Source organism: Marmota monax, unplaced genomic scaffold (assembly GCF_021218885.2).
Source record: "Marmota monax isolate L192 unplaced genomic scaffold, Marmota_monax_Labrador192_F-V1.1 WCK01_AAM20220418_F8-fsc00019, whole genome shotgun sequence".
In the NCBI taxonomy this organism is placed as follows: domain Eukaryota; kingdom Metazoa; phylum Chordata; class Mammalia; order Rodentia; family Sciuridae; genus Marmota; species Marmota monax.
The window spans coordinates 10,066,159-10,087,466 of NW_026695242.1; the positions used below are offsets into that span (position 1 = coordinate 10,066,159).

General features: G+C 38.5%; 1 protein-coding gene across 2 annotated transcripts in view; it reads left to right on the forward strand.

Moving 5' to 3' along the window:
* Positions 1 to 21,308, forward strand: part of Pbld (phenazine biosynthesis like protein domain containing) — a 55,336-nt gene that overhangs the window by 26,796 nt on the left and 7,232 nt on the right. Inside the window, exons 3-8 of one of the 2 annotated variants that reach the window (XM_058577973.1) lie at positions 2,603 to 2,721; positions 4,546 to 4,684; positions 15,358 to 15,457; positions 16,248 to 16,346; positions 20,119 to 20,228; positions 20,317 to 20,346. In XM_058577973.1, coding sequence (XP_058433956.1) covers positions 4,601 to 4,684; positions 15,358 to 15,457; positions 16,248 to 16,346; positions 20,119 to 20,228; positions 20,317 to 20,346 — 423 coding nt within the window. In that variant the 5' untranslated portion in view covers positions 2,603 to 2,721; positions 4,546 to 4,600. The remainder of the gene's footprint in view (positions 1 to 2,602; positions 2,722 to 4,545; positions 4,685 to 15,357; positions 15,458 to 16,247; positions 16,347 to 20,118; positions 20,229 to 20,316; positions 20,347 to 21,308) is intronic. The other variant, XM_046419720.2, reaches the window with a different exon arrangement.

Here is a 21,308-nt window from a genome sequence, read left to right on the forward strand (position 1 = left end):
GGGATCAAGGAGGTGGTCTGTGTTGTGGGTATGTCATAGGAAAGACTAAATTGGAGTTTTGTTTGTGTGTGTGCGTGTGTGTTTTCCCTCTATATTGAAAGGGGAAGTAAGAAGGATCTCAAACTCAAAGAGTTGGCAAGGCTGCTGATATGGATGAAATTGTGTCCCCTGTACCCCCCCCAAAAAAAAAAAATTCATGTGTTGATGCTTTACCCAGAGTGTTATGATATTTGTAGATGGGATTCTTTGGAAGGGTATTGGGATTAGATGAGGTTATGAGTGTAGGGTCCTTATAATAGAATTAGTGCCCTACTAAGAACTTGCTCCTTGTCCCTGCCCTATGACCATGTGAGTACACAGCAATATAGCAAGAAGATGGTTCTCTACAAGCCAGTAACAGAGCCCTCCACAGGAATTGAATTGGTCAGCACCTTGATCTTAGAATTCCCAGCCTCCGAACTATGAGAAAATAAATTCCTGTTGTTTAAACCACTGAGTCTATGGTTATAGCATTCTGAGCTGATTACTAAAATTTTTTTTTTCTTCTGGAGCACTGAGAGAGAATTTTTTGTTGTTATTGTTCACAGTACTGGGGATTGAAACCAAGGTGCTCTACCACTAAGCACCACCTCCAGCTCTGTTTAAATTTTGAAACAAGTTCTCAGTAAGTTGCTGTGGCTGGCCTCAGACATACTATCCTCCTGCCTTAGCTTCCCAAATAGCTGGTATTACAGGTAGGCACCACCATACCCAATAAGAATTTGTTTCCTTCCAAAACATTTCTAACTCCTAAAGGCCACTCATATTCTTTAGTTTGTGGCTCCTTCCTTGTGTTAGTCAGCTTTTTTGTCACTGTGACCAAAATACCTGACAAGAATAACTTAGAGGAAGAAAAGTGTTTGGGGGCTCATGGTTTTAGAGGTCTTAGGCCACAATTGGCCAATTCTGTTGCTCTGGGCTTGAAGTAAGGCAGAACATCCTGTGAAAAGGTGTTGTGAAGGAAAGCTTCTCAGCTCATGGCTTCTCAGCTCAGCTCATAAGAAGCTGAGAGAGAGCGAGAGGAGCCAGGGACAAGATATATAATCCTTAAGGGCATGCTCCCAGTGACCTGCTTCCTCCAGCCACACACCACCTGTCTATAGTTACCACCCAGTAACCCATACAGATTATTAATTCATCAAATGGAATAGTCCACTGATTAGGCTATAGGTCTCATAATAAATCATTTAACGTCTGAAAATCCTGCATTGTCTATTACAGGCCTTATTGGGGAATACCTCATATCCAAACCATAACATTCCTCTTTTTTTTTTTGGTGGTGGTGGTACTAGGGATTGAAACCAGAGATACTCTACCATTGAGCTACATTCTCAACTCTTTTTATTTTAAAATTTGAGACAGCGTTTTGCTAATTGCTAAGCCTGGCCTTGAATTTGAGATCATCCTGTCTCAACTGCTCAAGTAGCCAGGATTATAGGTGTGCCCCACTATACCTTACTCCTTCTTCTATCTTTTTTTTTGGAGGGGGGAGGGGGGAAGGTGGTACCAGGCATTGAACTGTGGGGCACTCAACCACTGAGCCACAACACCAGCCCTATTTTGTATTTTATTTAAAGACAGTGTCACTGAATTGCTTAGCGCCTCACTATTGCTGAGGCTGGCTTTGAACTCACGACCCTCCTGAGCCGCTGGGATTCCTTCTCTATCTTTAAAGCTAGCAGTAGCATCTTCAAATCTCTTTCTGACTTGGACTTTTATGCCTCTGTCTTCTATCAGCCCACCTTGATAATCTGCCATAATCTTCTCATTTTAAGATCACTTGATAAGCAACTTTAAACCCAGTTACAACTCAGATTCTGGGAATTAAGGTGTGGACATCTTTGGGGACCCCTATTCTGGCTACCACATGGACTAACAATGGTTTGAAACTTCAGGACATTTATTATTTACTAAACAAGAAGCTTGGAGGTGGGAGCTTCTAATGTTTACCTAGTAGGTTAACTATATCATCAAAATCCCATACTCTTTCTTCCTTACCTAGTATCTAGTATTTTAAGTTTTAGTATTTTTCAGCTGAGACCAATGAGGCTGAATTCCAATCAAGTTAAAAACATGTTCTTGACATACCTCTGATTTTCATAATGGTATCAATCCTGTTCAATTTATGAAAACTACTTTTCATTATCAGAACTTTATTTCTGTTCTCTACTGAAATGATCTAAAATAATAAAGGCAATCTATAGTAAAATTAACAAATAATTTCGTAAGCAGATCATATTGTACTGTTGATAATGGCGATGCTCCTGAAATGGAAATGTTGTTGGGCAGATGGCACCATGATGAGAAATCCTCGCATTTCTCAGCCAATATGTCAAAATTCAGTTTTGATGTATGCTCAGTATATTACTTACTTAAATAATTACTTCAATAAATATTTATTGGGTGTCAGGCATTGTTCTAGGAGCTGAGATTATAAGCCATGAAGAAAAGCAAGAAAAGATCTGACTTCATGTTGTTTACTATCTGGCTAGAATAATCCCAAAATGCAAATGAAAGTCCAAGATATTATTTTTTATTTTTAAAGATATTTATTTATTTTTAGGTGTAGATAGACACAACACAATGCCTTTATTTTTATGTGGTGCTGAGGATCAAACCCGGGTCCTGCCCGTGCGAGGCGAGCACTCTACTGCTGATCCATAATCACAGCCCATTCCAAAGGTATTATTTTTGATCTACCAGATTAGTAATGATAGGACACTCATGTTTTGTCTAAATTGATATGTTTGGGGCCAAACAGGGTCTTATTCATTCTAGGCAAGTGCTCTGGCATTGAGCCAAAGATAAATCTAGCACACACCTGAAGATAAATTTAAGTGTCTATTTGACCCAGATAATTTTTACCTTTAGTAATCTATTATAGTTGAAGAATCAGACATACAGACCAAGGTTTGCATTCATCAAGTTTGTTTACCACATCATCTTTAAGTGAAAAATTAGAAACAACTTAAAAATTCACTGAAAGGGAAATGGCTAAATAACTTATACCCATAAGCCTGCTGTAAATATATTAAAATGATATTTTTAAAGCAGTTGTTGTTGTTGGAAAATACTCATGCTACACTGTTAAGTAGGTTAAAATTTTCTGATTAAAAACTATATATCTAAAACATTAATAATGTTGTTTCTGATTTGTATGATTATAGATCAGTTTTTTATTGTCCAAGATTTTTAGAATGAGCATATTTTTTATAACTAGAAAAAAATGTATTCTTTTAAAAGAAAGTAATCTTCATTAGGAGACTGTAAGTGACACATGTGTCTCTTGGATATTTCAAGCATTTTATTAAAACATAGCCTGAGGGCTGGGGTTGTGGATCAGTGGTAGAGCACTTGCCTAGCATGCATGAGGTACTGGGTTCGATCCCTGGCACCACATAAAAAAAATAAAATAAAGGTATTGTGTCCATCTACAACTAAACAAACAAACAAAAACATACAAACAAAAACATAACCTGAGCTAGTTTGGGCCACTCGAAGAAAGAATATGATTATTCTTCTAAGTTCTATTTGTGATATGAAAAGCTAATGCAAATTTGAACAATATTCCACTTAGCCAATATTTTTTTTCTAGTAGCAAGCAGACTTTTATTAAGGATAACGAAGATATCTTATTTGAAAATATTATCTAATGGAAAATAAAATAATCGCAATTATCTTTTAATCATAATTCATTTTGAGTTTTAAATAATTTCATAAATGTGGTTTGTGTCGAAAATGCTGATTTTTTTCCTTAATTTTACCTTAAGCATATCATTCACATTGAAAAGTTCCAAAACTTCATTTAAGCTTAAAAAATAATTTAAGAATTAGCTTAGAAGTTTTTAAAAAAGATTCTTGGAACTGGTAAGTTTATACTTTCATCAAATTAAAATGAAATTTTGATTTTTAAAATAAAACCAAATTTTCCTGCTTCTTTACATGCCTGATTTTAAACTGATTTTTTAAAAAATATCTTTATTTTACATTTATGTGGTGCTGAGGATTGAACCCAGTGCCTAGTGCATGCTAGGTGAGCAGTCTACCATTGAGCCACAACCCCAACCCCATAAACTGATTTTTTTTCAATATTTTTTTGTTGGTGCATTATTGTTGCACATATTGATGGAATTTGTTGTTACATATTTGCACATGCACACAATATAATTTCCATTTAGCTAAATATTTTTAAACAAATTCAATATAGTAGCTCAAAAACTTAGCAGATCTTTAAATGAAAATATGTTAGAATAATTGCTTGACTTTTTTTAAGGGTTTTTTTTTTGGTAGTTATAGATGGACAGAATGTCTTTATTTTATTTGTTTATTTTTATGTGGTGCTAAGGATTGAACCCAGTGCCTCACACATTCTGGGCAAATGCTTTGCCACTGAGCTACAGCCCCAGCTGAATTGCTTGACTTTTTATCAGGAAACTGTTAGTTGCTTCTATACACCGAGTAAAACATTAACTTTTTGGGTTTTTTTTTTTTTTTTGCAATAACAAGAAGTAAGGAAAGCTACGGGCAACTCTGAGACCTTGCAAAACAGCTTGCAAGAAAAATGAAGCTCCCGATTTTCGTAGTAGATGCATTCACAGCAAGAGCATTTCGTGGGAATCCTGCTGCTGTTTGCCTCCTAGAAAATGTAAGTACTTGATTTTCAAGTGCAGTACTTGAACTTCATAGATTTCTATAGAACCAATTAATTCTTTAAAAAAAAAAAAGCCAGGTGCGGTGGTACCTGAGGCTGAGGTAGGAGGATCACAAGTTCAAAGCCAGCCTCAACAACTTAGCAAGGCCCTAAGCAACTCAGTGAGACCCTGTCTCAAAATAAAAAAGATTGGGGATGTGGCTCTATGGTTAAGTGCCCCTGGGTTTAATTCCAGGTACCAAAAAAAAAAAAAAAAAAAAAAGGAGACTCTGCCCTGCTGTTTACTTCTTTGGTTTTTGTGTTCTTTTGACATGATATCAGTGGTATTCATGTTGTCAAGTTTATTATGACCAGATTATGTGACGAGAATGCTTATACCTAGGCTGATTTCAGAGAAATGAAGATCATATAAAGAGAATCCAGAGTCAATTTAAAAAGAACTAGCTAGGTACACTGGCTCAGCCTGTAATCCCAGCTACTCAGAAGGCTAAGGCAGGAGAATCACATGTTTCAGGCCAACCTGGGCAATTCAGCAAGAATTTGTCTCAAAAAAAGGGGGGTTGGGGGGGTAGGGGGTGACTAGGAATGTAGTTTAGTGGTAGAGCACTTGCCTAGCATGTATGAGGCTCTGGGTTTAATCCCTAGTACTACAAAACAACAACAACAAGAATGTGGTCTTCCATTAGCCATCAGGGTTCCATTTAGTTAGCACCAAATGTTGAGGGGAATGAAATTAGAAATTGAATCAGTTTTATGTGATTAAATGTGTCTGATAATAGATTTGTCATAACTAAGACTGAATATTTTTAACCTTACTTATAGCTTAGACATTTAGAAATTCTTTTCAGGACCAAGAAAATGAGACATTTTGTAAGGAATTAAGTAGGTAGAGAGGTAGAAAGAACTAAGCTCTGAATGTACAGAACTTAGCTTACTAAAAGTCTTATTTTTAAAATAACTTTTTGAAGCCAGATGTGATGGCACATTCCTGTAATTCCAGCTACTTTGGAGGCTGAGGCAGGAGGATAACAAGTTGGAGGCCCGTTTCAGCAAATTAGTGAGACCCTGTCTCACGATAAAATAAAAAGGGCTGGGGATGTAGCTTTGTGGTAGAGTACCCCTGGGTTCAGTCCCCAGGACTGCCCAAAACAAAAACAAACAAACAAATAAACAAACACAACTTTTGGGTTAGGATAAATGTTAATGGAATAGTTAAATATTCTTGACTTTGTAATTTTGGGGGGTAGTAAGAAACAGATGATCTTAAATAAGTCATATAAATTAGGCAAATTGTGCACTGGGGCTTTTGCAGTGAATCTCAGTTTGTTACATAAGAAACTATTGATTCCTGGGGCTGAGGCTCAGTGGTAGAGCTCTCGCCTCACATATGTGAGGCTCTGGGTTCGATCCTTAGCACCACATAAAAATAAAACAAATAAAAATAAAGGTATTGTGTCCAACTACAACTGAAAAAGAAAAAAGAAAGAAAGAAAGAAAGAAACTATAGATTCCTATCCCTGGACCAACTGCAACAAATTCCTTGGAGGTGAGACCCATGTAGCCCTGTTTTTCAAAGCTCCCCAAGTGATTCCTGTGTGTAATCAAGTTGAAAAACTGCTGAGGTTTGACTGAAATTGGTCAATATTGTTGATTGAGTCCTTGGAACACTTCTTTCTCCCTCAGTGGAGAAGGAAAATGTGATCAAGTGTCCTTACCTTGCCCTACCTGTGCATTCCTTATGCAGCCTTGCAGCTGAGAAGGTAATAAAGTCAATAGACTTTATCCAGTAACACAAGAGTGCGGGGAGATCAGTGAGAGGATTATTAACCAGATTCCAAATCGTGAACTTTCATTAGGAACAATCTGGAAAACATAACTTCCTGTCAAGGAATTGTGGAATTGACTATAAATGCTTGTCAAGAGTCTTAATATATTTGTCCCATCTTCCCATGGAATATTATTGAAGAATTCTGAATATAGTTTTGAGTGATTTATATATTTAGTTTTTACCACATAATAAAAATTGGCATTATTCCCCAAATTACTCCTTTTATCTTCAGAACTCTTACTAAACATCAGATCTAAAGGACCTATTTCTATCTATCCATTAAAATATATTTGTATGTTACTTATATATTTGGAAAAACTATCAATAAAAATTTAAGTGAAGTTCTTAACAGTTCAGTAAGAATGAAAGGAGGAAAAAGATAGGAAGTCCATGACTCAGGGAAGCTCTCTAACTATCAATCTTCTAATTATTCACTTCTTTTTGGCCTTGGACCTATAAGACTAGCTAATTTGATTGACTGTCAGGGTCACCTGAATAGGTATCTAAAGATTATTTTGTTAAGCTTCTTAATCATGTTTTTTCACTCTTCTTTGGACATGAGAACCTTGTCTTCCTGGAGGCTGACATAGCATTTTCCAATTCACAATCAATAAAAATTATAATAAAAGTGACAAACATGATCCTTGAATTCTGGATATGGTGCATACCCAAAACACTTAGAGAAAATGCAAGTGAACACAGGAAAATATCAAAGATAAATAAATGCTAAACCTTATAATATTGATTACAATTCCAAAGGCAGTCAGCTTACCTTAATGCATTCTACAAATATTTATCAATATCTACCACAAGCCACTCTGGGCTAGGGGTCAGGGTTATAAAGATTAACAAGTCGATCAGATCTGTAAGTACACAAAGTCTAATGATAGAAATAGATATGGATATCTCATCCTTATTCAGTAATCACCACAGAGGCTAAAAGACCTAAAGGTAGCAAGTATAGTAGGGACTTGGAGGATTGAACAATGTTGGGTTTTATGGAGGACAGAAATACTTGAGAATTTAAGTACAGGGCTTCAATAGAATTTTTGTTATGTTTTGTACAGTTATATTTTAACTTATTTAAAATTTGACCAACAATCTTTTATCAAGTATTCAAAAACGAGGGATTGAATCCAGGGGCACTCTAACTCTGAGCTACATCTCTATTCCTTTAAAATTTTTAAAAATTTTGAGATCGTCTCATAAAGTTGCCAAGGCTGACCTCAAACTTGTGATGCTTCTACCTTAGCATCATAAATCACTAGCATTATAGGTGTGCGTCACCATGCCCAACGAAGGTAAAAAAATTTTGAGAAACGAAGTTCCAAGGGTTTCTATAATATTCTAAAGGTTTTTCATTTTCAAGATAACTCCATTTTAAAAATTTCACAAGGATATTCTTTCACTTTAAGATTGTACAATAGGTGAAAACACAGAGATCAAGAGCTAAGTGGAAAAAGGAAGAGATATTTGAAAAAAAAATAACACTTTAAAAAGTTGATAGCGTTCTCAAATACCTTACAGTGTTTGACAATAAGGGCCAAATGGAAAATATATATAGAAATAATGTAATAATAAGGTGGATACATTATATGACAACTATGTAAAAAATTACTGAGACCCACGACTAATACCGGAATTTAGTCCGGTAGTGACAGTGAGTGGTATTTTGTTTATTTTTGGGTAAATCAGCTGTAATATTTAGTGAAAATAACATATCAACAGGGAGAGGGAATCTATATTGAGTCTCCCTCATATTCTAACAAAGTCTCAGGGTTTTTTGTTTTGTTTTGCGGTTGTTGTTGATGATGGTGGTGGTGGTGTGTGGGTGTGTTAGAACAGGGTTTCTCAACAATAACACTATTCACATTTTGAATGGTTCTTTTTTTTGTATGGGGTAGTTATTGCATTGTAAGGTTTTTAGCAGTATCCTTGGTCTGAAGGATACAGTATGAAGTATCCTTCCCAGAAGATGAGAGTAGTACCTCCCCAGTTAGGACAATCAAAACTGTCTTCATACATAGCCAATAGTTCCTTAGGGCAAAATTGTTCCCAGTTGAAAACTGATTGTTTCAGAGGATATCTATTCTTTAAAAAAAAAAAAAAAAAAAATATATATATATATATATATATATATATATATATATATATATATATATACATTTTTTTTTAGTTGTTGATAGACCTTTGTTTTATTCATTCATCTATATGCAGTGCTGAGAATCGAACCCAGTGCCTCACACATGGCAGGCAAGTGCACTACCACTGAGCTACAGCCCCAGTTCCCTCAGAGGATACCTATTGTAAGAGGGGTTTATTCTTGAGTTTTCCTGTTAAAATTATTTAAGAAAAGAAACTGTGTTGTGTGTCCAATGTATTTACTCCAGTTCAGCTGACATTTATTGGGTGGGTGTCTACCATGCTCTGGGTACCATGTGAGGACCAAATATAGAATTCATATATATGCACTATTTTCCTCATCAACACTAACAATAATTTTCAGTAATATCAAGGAAGAGTTTTATTTATTTATTTATTTTTAGTTCTGGGATTAAACCCAAGGCCATGAACATGCTAGGCAAGTGCTATACCATTTATCTACACTCCTAGCCCTGCAAGCAGGATTGGCTTCACATTTTTACAAAGGAATGCTTAGTTTTAGTTCCTCAACTGCTTGCTGCTCCAAGTTCCCTGGTGAAATTAAGAGAAAACCAAAAATGTGTTTACAGCTTGGTGGGGTTGTATAGTTAAGAGAAATCAGACGTTCAGCAATACTGTGTTTAATCCATGCTTTAACTCATGTGGAGAAGCTTATGATGCAGTGGCCATTTCCAGACTTGGTGCCCTTCCTTAGAGAAAGGATCATTGGCTAGGTGTGACCACAGTGGTCAGAGGCCCCTGGGGTTTCTAGAGTGTTCCCACCTTATATCTCATTAGTATGCCCAGAGAAGAGATGAAGAGCTCAGAGAAGGTTCTTCTAGGGAGACTGAGGTCACTGAAGGGTTTTTCTTTGCCTCGTATTTGAGGGAAGAGCATAAGGCAAAGGATGAGATGTTTATGTGGGAATTTCTGCTTCCCATGTATCTTCTCTGACCTCTGGAATATAATCCTCTGTGTTGGAGCAGTGACTTCAGGCAAATTCAGTCAGATATTATGTTGTTTTTTTCATGTATCTCACTTTACCTCACTACCACTCTGGAGTAGGTCTTATTTTGTCCCCATTTTACACATCAAGGAACAGAGGCAGAGGAAGGTTAATAATTTGCAGGGTGTCACACTTCTAAGTAGCTGACTTAGAATCCCACCCCAGGTCTGCTTGACTGCAGAACCTGCGCTCTTAATTACCACTCTCAGCACCCGGTGGTTCTAGGAGGTGACCTATGTCTCTCTTGTGATTCATTTAATGCTTGTCTTCCTTACTAGACTGCAAATCCTATGAGACCTTAATCCATTTTGACTAGTTCCAACATATTCTGCCTATCCCATGGTAAGTGTGGGTATCTGTAGAATGAATGTGAAAATATTACAATCAGCTAATTAAGGCAAAACCTTGTTCTAAGAGTTCTTGTTGACTAACAATTACTGATTTTATGTTCTCACTGGTTAGGGTGGAGTGGATGGGATACAAAAGGTGATATGAGCTTTGGGTTCTGTGATGGAGCTGGAGAGAGTAGGCATATGTAAGAAGTATCAGGAACAATCGAAGGCAGCCCACGATGCGAATCCTGCATTGTATGGACACGACTTCACTATAGGAAATCTGAAAGTAATCTCCTGTTTTTTTCTGTGTGGTTTTAGAACTGTCTACATCAAGGTGCTTTCATTTGCTGGGATCTATTTAGCATAGTGCAGGGGCAAAGAGAGGTAGGGCTGTCATATTTAGGTTGCCATATTTCTAAACTGCCACAAGATGGGAGTATTTTAAAGCTTATTCTGGTTTTCTGATCATTAATCTTGTGGGTCATAAGATGGCAGAACCTCAATGTCCTGAGGAAGTGGACACTGGAACTCAGAAAAGCAAACATCACTCTTTTTTTGCTCTTGGAAATTTGATTCATGTGAGAATGCCAAAGGGAAATGAATCCTAAAGCAAGAGTATAGCTCTCAGTTTGTCATTTGGGGGAGGGGGTCAGGACTGGGGAATTAAACCCAGGGTCTTATGCATGCTAAGCTATATCTCCAGCCCAGGTTTGTAACTATTACAGGCAGCATTTAAAATGAAGTCTGAGTATTAAAATGGAAAATATTGCTGGTAAAAAAAAATTCAATTTTTTGGGGGGGGGTTATGGGGATAGAACCCAAGGCCTTATGCATGCTAAGTATGTGCTCTACCACTAAACTGTACCCACGGCTCCAAAATTCAGTATTTAGATGAATACACTGTTTGTTTCTAAGCCTCCCATAGTTGAAGCCTCCTCGTGATTCAACATTATTTTGACCTTTTGTTCCAGTGTAGCAATCCAGTGAAAGTTCAGTTGTTTGTGGTACATATTGAAGGCTGCCATTTTCAAACTTTTTATATTATCTCCAGTTGCTCAGGCAAATAGCAGGTGTATTTTAAAGTGTCCTGGTACAGAAATTAGTTGCAGAAATTCAAATTGCAATCAGTGCAATATGGTAAGGTAGAGAGAATTACAGAGTTGATGGGCAGTGAAATGAGTGTCCTAGGTAGTATGTAAAACAAGTCCATTTGCACACAAGTTTATTATGAATAGATGGTGACCTTGGCTACAATTTGGGATGCTTTAATGCTTTTCAAGACTCTTGTCCTAAAGATCACAGGAAGCTATAGGCAAAGAAAGGAAGAATAAGGAGAGAAAATTTCGATAGATCAAATAGAAAGAACTGGAAGGCATGCCAGGTTTCTGTAGCCCTGGAGGTAAATCCAGGAAAATCAGCTAAAGGTTGGCTTTTTTTTTTTTTTTCAGATTTGAGATTTAAAAAAAATTAATAGTACCATGTGCTTTTTACAATGCCAAAGGGATACCTCTGATAGAGATGGGATCCCCTACAGCAACTTTCAGGTTCTTGGTAAAACACATGCATTTTCTTGATTTTATTTAAAAAATAGTGAAACTTACAGAGCAACTGCCTACACATCCACCTGTCCTTGGTCTTCATTGTCCTTGCAGTTTCATGGCCATATTTAACATTATTTCAGGGGCTGCCTCATTTGGTATGAGAGAAAAGCAGTCACAGCTAACAAAGGGAGGAAGTGACAAAGATTTTAGGCTTAATTCTGCAAAAGATACTAGAAATCAGAACTAAGCTCTTGTAATTGACTGCAAGTCTTGCTAAAAGTATCTGGAAGGGTAAGTCATGTGTGTCTCCTGGAACAACTTGTGGGAAGGGTGAACCCTGCCCCTGCCCAGGAGGGATCCCACCTTCGCCACCTGTTTCTTATTCCTTAGTCTTTTTTTTTTTTTTAAAACATATTTATTTATTTATTTATTTTTTTAGTTATTGGCAGACACAACATCTTTGTTGGTATGTGGTGCTGAGGATTGAACCCGGGCCGCACGCATGCCAGACAAGTGTGCTACCACTTGAGCCACATCCCCAGCCCTTATTCCTTAGTCTTGACAGAACCTCCTAGAGAGTCAGTTGGCTTTGTAAGGACCTTGCCACAGAGATGGTCAACTCTGCTCCCCACCACTGTGGTACTGGGGATTGAAACTAGGGATGCTCTACCACTTTTTAAAATTTTGAGACAGGGTCTTGCTAAATTGCCTAGGCTGGCCTTGTACTTGCAATCCTCCTGCATCAGCCTCCAGAGTGGCTGGGATTACACCACACTCAGCTCTGGTCAACACTTCTTCTAGAGGCAAAGTAGTTGCCAGTGTATAGAAGCTAGGGCAGCAGTGGTTTTTCTTTATCTCCCCTTCAGTCACCATTGTGGCCTGTGATTGTAGACTCTGAACTACAGGACCTAAACAGTTCCCAGTTTTCATCAGGTGTGTCGTATGCATGGGCAGGTGGGTCAGCTTCCACAGAGAACATCCAATATACCAGTGGAAAGTATCTGAGTTAAATTCTTAGCATCATTGCCTTGGTGACTTAAACAGCAGCTCCACCCACTCTCTACTCAGGTGGGACTTCTCGCTCAAGCCTACAGGTATGACAGTGCTCATTCTACTTCATTAAAACTATCCAATTTCTTCCTAACTTTGGCGCACAGAATTCTAGAGTGTCAAAGATGTTGTATCTTTTTTTGGGGGGGAGGTACTGGGGATTGAATTCAGGGGAACTTGACCACTGAGCCATATCCCCAGCCCTATTTTGTATTTTATTTAAAGATAGGGTCTCACTGAGTTGCTTAGAGCTTAGCTTTTTGCTGAGGCTGGGTTTTGAACTTGTGATCCTCCTGCCTCAGCCTTCTGAGCCACTGGGATTACAGGTGTGTGCCACTGCACCTGACTCAAAGGTGTTGTATGTTAATCTCTGATTTAATAAGAGAACACAAGTGAAGTCATGACTTGACCAAACTCTTTGCCCACATTTTCCTTCTAAATCTGCCTTATTAGAGGTGCACCACAAGACCTCATCTTTAAAGTCCTAGGGTATTTATTGTCAAAATCTACATATCTCAGGGCTGGAGGCATAGAGCTCAGTGTTAGAGTACATATTTAGTATGTTCAAGGCTCTGGATTCAATCCCCAGCATCAAATGAAACCCCAAGATAAACAAAACCCCAAAACCCCCTACATACCTCAGTTACATACTCTTTGGTATTACTTACTTGTTGCACCTCCACACCCAGCATAAGTATGAGTTTCTTAAGCCATTTCTTTTTCTGTAGGACTACACTGACTTAAGTGCTATTACCTACACTAACTTAAGTGCTATTACCCCCATTTTATTTATTTTATTACCCCCAGGTGTGGAAACTGAGGCTCTGTATGATTAAATAGATTGTCCATTCTTACCCTACTACAAAGTCTGATCCATGTTATACATACAGTTTTGTCTGTTTCCAAAGCCCACATTTTTATGATTTTAAGTTTATTTTGAAAAATTAAAAACCTACAGAAAAGTTTTAAGAATGGTACTATGGGGTCAGGGGCTGTAGTTCAGTGGCAGAGCACTTGCCTAGCATTTGTGAGGCACTGGGTTCGATCCTTAGCACCATATAAAAATAAACAAAATAAAGGCATGCAGTCCGTGTACAACTAGAAAAAAACTTTTTTAAAAAGAATATGAATATAAATAACCATATGTCATTGCTCTCAATTCACTAATTTTTTCCATTTGCAAAGCCTACATTTTTCCTTTTTTTCCCCCTTTGTCAAATAGGTTTCACTGTGTTGCTCAGGATGGCCTCCAACTCCTGCACTCAAGGGATCCTCCTACCTCACCCTCTGGAGTGGGAGGCTCGTATTACCATGCTGGCTCAAAATCCACATTTTTTTTTTTTTTTTGGCTGTACTGGAGATTGAACTCAGCACCTTGTACATGCTAGGTGAACTCTCTCTAGGTTAACATTTTGAAGCAGGTTCTTACTAAGTTGCCCAGGCTGGCCTTGAATTTGTGATTCCCTTGAGTAGCTAGGATTATAGGCATGTGCCACAATGCCTGGCTTTAAGCCCACATTCTAGCACTGAGCTATATCCCCAGCCTTTTTGAGACTTAAGCCCATATTCTAAATCACTGTACCATTTATTAGTCATATCACAATCTTACACACATACACAATCCACATGTTTTTAATTTCAGCTGTAAGAGTATAAAAATATCTGTCCTGAGGGCTTCAAATGTGTTAGTTTTCTGTTGCTGAGACCAAATATCCAAGATAAAACAACTCTGAAGTAGTAAAGTTTTATTTTGGCTTATAGTTTCAGAGGTTTCAGTTCATAGTTGCTTGTCCTGAAGCAGAATAGCACATCAAGGCTGGAGTGCATGGTGAAAGAAGATTGCTCACCTCATAGTAACTGGGAAGCAGAGAAAGAGAGGGGTGGGAGAGAGATGCTGGGGTCTCATAGCCCCTTCAAGGGCCTTCCCCCAATGAGCTAACTTCCTTCCAGTAGGCCCCACCTCTTAAATGTCCCCATAGCACATTGGACTGATGAGTAGGCCTTTAGCATGTGGGTTGGGGAACATTTAAGATTCAAACCATAAGCATTAATGAAATGCAGTGAAATAATGGGTTTATTCTTTCAGCAAATATTTATTGAGATCCTACTATCCTGGGTTGAGTACCAGGCATTGTCTTGGGCCCAGACAGAGCAAGGTAGCACGAGTCCATACCCTTAAAGAGTTTAGAGTGAGGTGGGTAAGGGCAGACAATAAAGAACTCTCCAGCTACAGGAAATCTGAACACCAAGGATGAAATTTTTGAACAGAGTGGTACTGGGAAGAACTGGAAAGGCTTCCTGGAGGAGGTAACCTCTAGCCTGAGGCCCTTCCCATAAGAGGGAGTAACCCATGAAAAAAAGGGGGAGGAGTGGTTTAACCTGGCAAGAGTAGCTACTGAACATTTCAGTATCCAACTTAGCATGGAAGATTGAGGAATTTCCTTTTGTGGAAATTGGTTTTAGAAGAGAGCACATGAATTCAGAATAGATATTAATCTGATAAAAGATAGACCAGGCCAGTTGAGTTTTCAGTCTGTTTTAGCTTTGCACATTTATAATTTTTCTTCACAGGACACTGCAAGTATCAATTTCTAGAAAATAATTTTTGTAAAAGTGTCTTGAATTCCTTGGCATGTAACTTGAATTTCCTTTTAAGTGTATATATTTTAATATTAATAAATTGTTATGTTAGCTAATGGTAGTTGCTATCCAAAGAAGTCTGATCTGTTTCTGGAGTCTCAATAACATTTTTGTTTCTAATTAAGAAATTGGATGAAGACTTGCATCAAAAAATTGCCCAGGAGATGAACCTCTCTGAAACTGCTTTTATCCAAAAACTGAACCCGACAGACAACTTCACACAAAGTAAATATGCATTTTTTTCTTACCCTCTTGAATGGCACCAGAAGTTACTTTTTGGGAGGGAATGATTTTATGTAAGGGAAATTCTCATTTATTATTTGTATGCAGATGGTAGATCTAGAAGATTCTGATTTGCTTTTGGTTATCTCGGGTAAAGGGTATGCTATGGCTTAAATGTGTCACCCCCAGATGAGTTAGCTCATTGGGGGCAGGCCCTTGAAGGAGCTATGAGACCCCAGCATCTCCAATAATTCATGTATTAGAAATTGAATTCCCAATGCAAATGTTGAGGGTAGGGGGACTAATGAGAGGTGATGGATTAATGTCTTATTGTGGGAGTGGGTTCATTGTCTCAAGAATGGACTTCTTATAGAGGTAAGTTTGGTCCCATGTTGCTCAAGTGCTCATGCATATGAGTTTTCTTGCATGTCTGCCTTCAGCTGTGCGATGATGCAGCAAAAAGGCCCTTATCAGACGTAGGCCCCGTGACCTTGCACTTCCCAGCCTCCTCAACTATAAGAATTAAATTTATCTTCTTTATAAATTACCCAACATATGGCATTCCATTGTAGCAATACAAAATGGACTAGGAGGGTGTTTGGTGAACCTGAATGTTTCAGCTCCAGACCTAGAGCCAGGGGCCCTGGGATGCTGGTCTAGCTTGCACTCACCCTTTCACGAGTTTTGGTATTAATCATGCTAGTGACATATTTAGGAAAGAAGAAAATGAAAAGTTTGCAATCTTCTCTTAGAGGAATGACCTTGTCTCTGTTTGACTTTTCCTCCTCTGAAGGTTCCTGCTTTGGACTAAGGTGGTTCACACCAGCGAGTGAGGTCCCGCTCTGTGGTCACGCCACCCTGGCATCTTCGGCTGTGCTGTTTTACAAAATAAGTAATGTGAATTTCTTTAATGAACCTATCACTTGGCTATAGCAAATATATATTTTTAAAAATTCTCATCCACTCTTTCTAGTGGACCAAAGTGAGTGGTATAAAGGTATTGCAGTTTATTTCATACAATGGTGCAGAAAAAAAAAAGAAAAAAAACAAGCAACCTTTAATCACACTTTAGCCTTTATGAGTATGCAGTGGGCATCCTTGGGTTTTCCCTGGAAAGCCATTTTATTATAAATAGATCTCTGTTTTTTTTTTTGTTTTTTTTTTGTGACCAACATAGCAGGGGGATTGGCTAGGGCAGAATAAGTGCCTCACATGATATGATATTGGGGAACCAAAAGGCACACCTTGTTCCAAATATTGGGACATACATTGAAATTTGTTCTATAATAAGAATTTCTTTGCTATGAATTTTAAAGATTCCTGAGTCCTGACCATCAACATTTACCTTAAGATGGTGCAGCCCCTTAATCCTGCCAGTTCTTAACTGCATGATAACCCTCAGGGATTTGTGGGAATGGGATAGAGAGATATCTGGAAATGCCTGGAAAGGGGAGACAATAAAAGAAATGTAACACAGAAACAGGATGATGTGACAGAGAGGGAGCCTGGGAGTGGGCAGCTGGGAAAGGAAGGTCTTAGGGGAGTTACTTCAGATGGTTATGGTAAAGGAAGATGTCACAGGGCAAACTCTCCAAGGAAACAGGCTGAGAGACATTTGTACTCAGGAAGAATTGAGGGGAATTTTTCTTGGGCTCAGGATTGGGCTCAAGAAAGCAGGATTGAAGAGAGGAAGGGGTGGACCTGAAAAGTAGTAGCAACAAAGACAGATCTTGGCTCAGGCCACAGGAGCTATGAAGCTGGAAGTTTTTTCAACTGGTAAAGTTCAGAACAGAGGCAAAAGTTCAGGCCTTTTTACCCTCCGTGAACCAACTCTCAAGGCCTGAAAAGAAGCATTACTTTGGGTAAAGTACCCCTCTTCAGCTAAGGGCAATTCCCAGAGAGAGACTCAGCTGAGAGCTGTCAGCTGTCAGACTACTGGTAGCAGAGTCAGGGCATGGAAAAGCAAGCAAGCTTCAAGGTTGCACCTGAGAACAGGTGCCTCCTTAAATTTGGCACTCTCTTGGACTTCCTTGCTTCACCTAGTCCCAGCCCCAAGGTGGGAGATAGAATCTGGATACCAGCACCCTCTAGAGAGATAGACCTTTGGGGTGAAGAATGAGACAAAGTCTCCTGAGCAAAGAGCTGGAGTGGGTGGATCAGCACCATAGAGAGGCAGCAGCAAATGCAAAGCTGCAATAAATTTGATCTGAGTATCTGGAGCGTCCTGAGGGAGGACAGGCTTAGCAGAAAGGGCTAGACCAAGAGCCCTCTATCATGTAACCCAGCATACAAGAAGATGATTTGGGTTTATGTGCATAGAGTGAAGAAAAGCAAACATCCTGAAATATTGTGTAGGAACTCTATCTTGAAAAGAAGTGTTTAATGAAGTTGGACTGAGTCTTTTGAAAGCAGGGTCCCACATTGGTTGGAATGGCTCTGAGGTTTGGAATAATAATCTCTCAGTCTCCTATGGAGTCTTAAGTTTAGATGAGATAACATGTGAAAAAAAATGCTTTGCAAATTATGTCTTACACCAATTATAATGAGAAAAATGAAGCTTTGGGTTTCAGAATGTAAATTTTATGCTCAGTGAGTTAGTATGCAATGCTGAATTTCTTTGCCTTTGAGAAATGGTTAAATTTTACAGAAATATTAGTGAGAGAAAAGAATTAGTTTACAAATTAAAAAAAAAAGGTTAGATAAAAAATGTTAGATGAATAACCTAAGTTGGTTCACAAAGGGATATGGCAGCATTTGTGATACATTTTTTGTTTTGTTTTTGGTACTGGGACGGAACCCCAGGGCACTCAGCCACTGAGCCACATCCCCAGCCTTTCTTTGTATTTTATTTAGAGACAGGGTCTTACTGAGTTGCTTAGAACCTTGCTAAGTTGCTGAGGCTGACTTTGAATTGTGGTACATTAGTTTTTTAAAAATTATTTATATATATATTTTTAGTTGTTGATGGACCTTTATTTTATTCATTTATTTATATGCAGTGCTGAGAATTGAACCCAGTGTCTCACACATGCTAGGCAAGCATTCTACCACCGAACCACACTCCCCAGCCCTGTGGTACATTCTTTTTTTTTTTTTGGTGGTGTTGGGGATTGAACCCAGGTCCTTGTGCAAACACTCTACCAACTGAGCTATATCCCCAGCCCCTGTGGTATTCTTTAAGTCAAATTTTTATGTATAGCTTGGTTTACTTAGGGTGAATTTGATTTGTTTGCACATAAGACTATTGTTCACAACTTACCTGTTTTGTCATCCCCTTAGAATATCTTAAATATAATCCACAATAATGGGGAGCAGAGAACAGAAGTTCATTGGATTAGACAAAGGGGAATGAAGGGAAGGGAGGGGGAACAAGAAAGACAGTAGAATGAATCGGACATAACTTTCCTATGTTCATATATGAATACACGACCAGTGAATCTCACCACTGTGTACATCCACAAGAAATTAACTTAGAAAAATAATAATAACTATGGATAAATGGTAAAAAGATAATAGAGGGAGGGGAGCAGGGAGCAGGGGAAGGAAAGGTACTGGGGTCTGAATTAGAATAAGGTATAATCCAGGTATGTATAATTGTGTCAAAATGGATTCTACTGTTATGTGTAACTAAAAAGAAAACAACAACAACATCTTCTCCCCCCCCCCCGCCCACACACACACACAAAAACAAGTTAAGGAACAACTGGATTTAATCAGACAATGAAAAAAGCAAAGGATTTTTCCCTGTAGCCTTTGGAGGTCACATGGTTCTACTGACACTTTTGATTTTAGACTTCTGCCTTCAGAACAGTAAGATAATGAATGTGTTATTTCAAGGCCAAAAAAGAGAGAACATCTTAAACTAATCAAGTTTATGATTCTATAGTTATCGTTGATGGATATTTTAAAATCTGCATTAGAAAATATTATCCCAGTGAAACATTATCCCTTGAGAAGCTGAGGCAAGAGGATCACAAGTTCAAGACCAACCTCAGCAACTTAGTGACCCACTGTCTCAAAAAATAAAAAGGGCTGGGGATATAGCTTAGTGGTAAAGTACCCCTGAGTCAATCCTGAAACCAAAAGAAAAAAAAAAAAGAAACATTATAGCAGCTCTATCAGGTACACTTACTTATTATCCCATTTTTCCCTCCATGCTGGGGATCAAACCCAAGGCTTAGTGCACATAGGCAGGTGCTCTGCCACTGAGCTACACCCCTAACCCTAACCCCATTTTATAGCTGAGAAAACTGAGACTTAAGGAAGTTAAATAATTTGCTCAAGAGCATAGTTAGTAAGCAGATAGGAGCTAAATTACAAAGCCTTGCAGTATGATGACACATTCCAATAGTTGTATTCTTTGTTCTCAAGTTAGAAACCAGTGAGGGTTTTTTCTACTTTAGACCCCAGCAACTCAGACCTGAGCCTCCATCACAGGAAAGGACAGCATTGCCAGAAAATCTTAAGACATGCCAGGCATGGGGGCTCATGCTGTAATCCCAGTGGCTCAGGAGGCTGAGGCAGGAGGATTGCAAGTTTAAAGCCAGCTTCAGCAATTTAGAAAATCTTAAGACAACACAAAGGTGATTGAAATAGATATACAAGTGTATAATATAGTTTATTTTCTTGTTTCTTGATTCTTTTTTATTTTTATTTTTGGCCAGAAAACACAAATAACATTCTAACCTTTGTCACTCTGAGTGGGGAACTAAAGGCCAGAAGAGCAGAGGATGGTATTATCCTGGATTTTCCTCTTTATCCAACCTACCCACAGGTCAGCTCTTTTTAATTATGACACAAAATGTGTACAACCAACAGCTTGCCTATTTTACAATGATTTTATGTTTTTTTTCCACTTTTAGGAGTTCCACGAAGTAGAGGACCTGATAAAGGTTTGTGAAAAGAATCAAATCTGAGCCTTTGTGATTCATTAATTTATTATCGTTTGAACACAAAGATTTGGTATGATTTGATCCTGAAAGATAGTCCTCTACCAGTATAAATGTTCTAATGGAATCTGAGCTGAATAGTGCATGGTAATTTCAGGTTTAAGTTTTAATATTCTATCTGTTTGGTGAGAAAGTTGACCACTTATTTATCTATTTTACTTTTGTCTGTGTTAGGGCTGGGGCTGGAGCTCAGTGATAGAGCACTTAGAGCACTTGCCTGGCAAGTGCAAAGCCCTGGGCTTCATCCCCAGCACCAAAGAAAAAGAAAAACCAGCATTGGCTTCCAGGGTGAGAGAAAGACTTGTGGGGCAGACTGAGAGAAAGACCTGAAGGAGGTGCAAGAAAGAGCGTAGAACATCTTCAGGAGATGTTAAGTATCTGGGAGAAATCAAGCCTTTAGACAAAGAGGGGATGTGGAATTTCTATCCATTTCTAGCTAGAAGGATAGAAATGGGCCTGAGGCATGGCCACAGAAGTTCAGATATGAGAGTTGGGATTTCTGACAGAAATGGCCATTCCAAGAAATCCATACAAATAACAATGGAAGCTGCCTGACAATTGTTAGTGTCTCCAGTATTTGTGGAAGAGAGACTGAGGAGGGAGGGTGTGCTTTGGTGGAGACCAGGAAAGTGTGGGTGCTTCCAGAGAAGACCAGACACAGCCTGGCCCCCTCATGGATCTTCCATGAGCATGTGTCGAATGATAATAGTAATAACAACAACAACAACAATATAATAATAGTGTTTTTGAGAGTCTCCTCTGTGCAATACCATGACTAAGTGTTTCACTTGCATTGTTTCATATAATTCTGAATATTATCCTTGAGGTAGACACTACAATTATCCTGCAGTTCTGGGGCCAGAGCAGCCCCAGATGCCCAGGTGCTTAGTGTGCGGGGAAGTAAA